This window comes from Notothenia coriiceps, unplaced genomic scaffold (genome assembly GCF_000735185.1).
Source record: "Notothenia coriiceps isolate Sejong01 unplaced genomic scaffold, NC01 NC01_scaffold00021288, whole genome shotgun sequence".
Taxonomy (NCBI): Eukaryota; Metazoa; Chordata; class Actinopteri; order Perciformes; family Nototheniidae; genus Notothenia; species Notothenia coriiceps.
In genome coordinates, this window is record NW_011353989.1 from 1 (window position 1) to 4,423 (window position 4,423).

Here is a 4,423-nt window from a genome sequence, read left to right on the forward strand (position 1 = left end):
ACACACACACACACACACACACACACACACACACACACACACACACACACCTTGGAGACAGCAGTCATCAGCCACATGGCCTGTTGGGGGTACTTCAGGAAGACTTTGGCCACGATGGTCATGAGGACGGTGAAGACCTCGTCGCTGGAGTGGCAGACCCTGGAGATGAGCTGGGAGAAGGCCGTCAGGAACTGGTAGGGCGCTAAGTTGTCGCAGTGCTCGCTCACCGCAGCGTTGATTTTGCCCAGCTCCTGTCGCATCTGCCTGTCCGCCCGGCCAGCTGGGGTGGAGGGAAGAGTGGACACCATTTACATAGGCTCACATCTTTTTATGAATTAAATACAGGTCAAATAAAACACATAACAAACACAGAAACATGCTTCACAATTAATCGTTTGAAGAAGATTCAGATTAGTTCTTGATTGAGAATATATACAACTATATAATTGCATTTCTTACTACTGCTTAATACCAAAGGTGGGAAGTAGTGAAGGACAAATACTTCGTTACTGTACTTAAGTACATTTTTCTGGTATCAGTACTTTACTCCACTACTTATTATTCTGACGACTTCTTACATGTTGAACACAAACAACTGTACTTTCTACTTCTCACATTTTCCAAACAGGCTGGTTCCTTTAGTTTGAATGTGTGTTTGGTGGCGTGATCATTATTATTTAGAGTCATTGCGTGCCTATTGATTTGAACACGATCCGTGTATCCATCATTTCCTGGTCTTCTCTAAAGAAGAGGGACCAATGAAAACGTTGTCATGTTGCCGTTGTTCAGCATGGAAACATTCATTAGCTAACAATGACATTATTGTTCTATTAATATAAAGGGAGGTCAGGTACTCTTTAAAACAGCTGCTAGTTATGGGTACTTTTTACTGAAGTACATTTCAAAGCCCTTTTTACTTTTACTTGAGTGAAGAAGTTTAGTCAGTACTTCTACTTTTACCAGAGTCTTTTTAAACACGAGTATCTGTACTTCTACTTGAGTAAAGGATGTGTGTACTTTTGCCATCTCTGCTTACTACTGCTTTTCATTGTACATTTTAAATACATGTTGACTGTGTTGGAACATCTAGTGAATCAGCCAGACACTGGGAGCAGCCATTGCCCTGTGTGTATCTTTATTTTACTTTTACAGTAGCTTCTGGACACCCACCTTTCTCACACTCACACACTTTGGCTCCAAAATCCAGCCAGAGAGAAAGCATGCGAGGCATGGCCTGGTAGATGTACTGGTTTCCAAACTGCAAGGCTCTGCGAGGGAAACAACACAGATTCAAATTCACAAAATGAATGAGCTTTTGGTGAAAGCCAGGTGTAATAGTATTTTCTTAAGGACTGGGTCTCAGCAGTGAGAACAATAACTTACTTTCCAAAGTAAGTCACAATGTATCTGATGAGGTTCCCCTGTTTCTCCAGCTTATTATCAGTCACCATTGGCATCACTTTGTCGTAGTACTTGGCCAAGTAGAAGTTTCCATCCTCCCACTCAGGCAGGAGGTTGGTCACATCCTAAGAAACACAACAGTATGTAATATTTTTATATCCCGTTAATAGCTGTTTAATATATAACCTGGCTGCTATATCTCTCAGAACTGCTTTATTTTGTAAATTGTGTAATTATTTTATCTCTAATATTTCTTATGCATGCTTCTTGGTTAATATTAAGCTGTCTTTGGCTCTTTTCTTGCAACTACAGTAATTAGTTATTGCCTTCTTTTGAAAACCATTTTCTTTATTATTCAGTTCATTGCCTGGGCTAAAAAATGTCCAAAAAATGTAAAAATAAACACCCATCACAATTTTCTAAGGGCCTTGAAGACATTTTATTTATTATCAGAAAAGGCAAAGAAAGGCAGCAAATCCTTACAATTGAGTAGCTGCAACAGGACATGTGTGGGGTTTATTTTTCATAACATGTAACAGTATCATTTGTGCATGAGTGCCTCTGCAGTGTCTTACAGGTTGTAACCTGCATCTCATCGTTAGGGTGTAATCGAAGCCTATGACTTCCTGCACAGTGGTTAGTTCTATGGACAATGTTGCACTAATGTACATTCTCAAATATTGAAGTGACTGTTATTTGTATATATTGATTGTTGTGTTTTTATTTAGGTCAATATTTTTAGGTAAAAATGTGTCTTTGACTGTGTGTATATTAGAGATGTCCCGATCAAAAAAAATCCCGATCCCCGATTTTTTTCTCCCGANTTTTGAAAATCACGTGATCGGGGATCGGAGCCAATCACGTGATTTTCAAAAGATCGGAATCGGGAGAAAAAAATCGGGGATCGGGATTTTTTTATTTTTTTTAATAAATACTTCTTTTTTTTTTTTAAATAACCTTAAGGGACAACTTGAATGCTTTTTTCCCTCTTAATGCATTGCATAAAGATCGGATCGGGAAAAATCGGTATCGGCAAATTGTCAAAATCAAATGATCGGAATCGGATCGGGAGCAAAAAAAGGTGATCGGGACATCCCTAGTGTATATATATATATATATACATATTTGCACACGTATTTATATATACATTTGTTTTATATTCGGGATTGTGGGAAACGTTATTCCGATCTCTCTGTCTGTACACACAAACTGAAAGATTGACAATACAGTTGACTTTGACTTCTCTATTCATATCGCATCACGCCCGTTACCTTGTATGCCTTCATGATGGCGTTGGACTCGAAGTTGGCCGTCTCCTCCATGAAGCGTCCCACCAGCAGCATGGCCCTGCTTTTAGTCTGCAGGCTGCGGGGGTCCGTCAGCGGCTGGTCGTCAGGGAAACACTGGGTCACACCTTTCTGCAGCACGATCAGCGCCTCGTGTACATCGCCCTGACGACACATTAATGCAGACGTTTTATAAGTGATATTTTGTGTATTTATGTGTGAGTTTCAGTAGGATAGAAGGTGTGAAAAACAGTCAGCTTTACACAAGAGGTGCTGACACTTTGTATTAACACAAGGAGATGGAATAACTATTCACACTAGGCTGGATAACAAACTGCTTGATCATCTCTTTACACAGAGGGGACACATGTTTAATAATAATAATAATAATAGGTGACCTTTAAAGTTATTCAAACCTTGGACCAAAGCCACTTGGCCTTCTCGGTCACCAGCTCGGCCAGGTGTGTGTTCTCTGCGTTCAGGAGAGCGTTGAAGGCCGTCTGGTGATGTCCCGCCTTCCTGGCCACGCGGGCACTTTGCAGCCAGCACTCCCCCACCAGCTCCTTGCTCCTGGACCTTTGAAGCAGACAAGAGGGACTGATTTATGATGTGGCCTTGACTTGAATCATTTACACAGATTTCTTTTGGATTAACATTGCATAGCTTTTATTGGCTCTTTGATAGCTTGAACGGTATACTATAAAGTCACAGGCACTTGAAATAATGCACAACAGGGAGATGAGATTTGCACTGTCCCCGATTTCAAGGCACTCTAATGTTTATAAGTTATTCTGTTTAAACAAATATTTACGAAGAAATACTGCTGAGAAGTTACAGGTGAAGAGCCACATTATTAAAACATTGGTCAACATAAAAAGTTGTGGTAAATGCGAAAAGAGCAATAGCTCAGAGAAAGGTGGACCTGCTCATACTGTACAGGGGTGTCAAACTCAAGGCCTGTGGGCCAAATCCGGCCCGCAACCTACTTTTATGTGGCCCGCAAGAGCTTGCAAAGAATATAATACGTTTATTATACGGTTACATGCCGCTTTACAAAAGCACGTTGCCCATAAACTACATGTCCCACAATGCATCTCATTTTGAGACATGGCACTGAAGAGACTTACAATTATTTTCCCTGGACTTCTGCTTTCAGACATAGTTAGTTATGAAGTTATTACCCTATCCGATAATAATCCAATGCAGAGGCAATAATGTAATTTAATACATTACATTATATATATTTACGATTTCTTTATAGTCTTGAAGTTACAACCGGCCCTTTGAGTCCAACCATAATGGTAATGTGGACCGCGATGGAATTGAGTTTGACACCCTTGCTGTGCAATGAATGTAAAGCGACATATTGACACAAATGTTTCTACGTCCTTACTGCGGCCCCAGGCTGAGCAGGGCGCGGCGCAGGGCCAGGATCGGCTCCTTGGCCCTGAAGGAGTTCTGGGTCATCTCCAGGCGGTCAGTGAAGTGAGGCGGCAGCTGGCTGAGGCTGGGGGCGGAGCTCTGCAGCTCCGTGAAGCTGTGCTCCAACTCGCTGAGCATGTGAAGCCTGACACACACGCACACGCACACACACACACACACACACACACACACACACACACACCGTTACAATTGCCAACCAGGAATCATCAGAGATGGCAAAAGTAAACACATCCTTTACTCAAGTAGAAGTACAGATACTCGTGTTTAAAAAGTAGAAGTACTGACTAAACTTC

At 41.5% G+C, this 4,423-nt stretch overlaps 1 protein-coding gene across 1 annotated transcript; it reads right to left on the reverse strand.

Moving 5' to 3' along the window:
* Positions 1–50: 50 nt before the first annotated feature.
* Positions 51–4,279, reverse strand: LOC104953191 (serine/threonine-protein kinase ATR-like; the record flags this gene model as incomplete). Its single annotated transcript, XM_010780108.1, has 6 exons — positions 4,081–4,279; positions 3,104–3,263; positions 2,673–2,852; positions 1,384–1,526; positions 1,171–1,268; positions 51–280 (listed from the first exon to the last, which is right to left on the reverse strand). Coding segments are annotated over exons 1-6 (978 nt in total), but the record flags the coding sequence as incomplete, so codon positions are not given.
* Between the last annotated feature and the right edge of the window lie 144 nt (positions 4,280–4,423).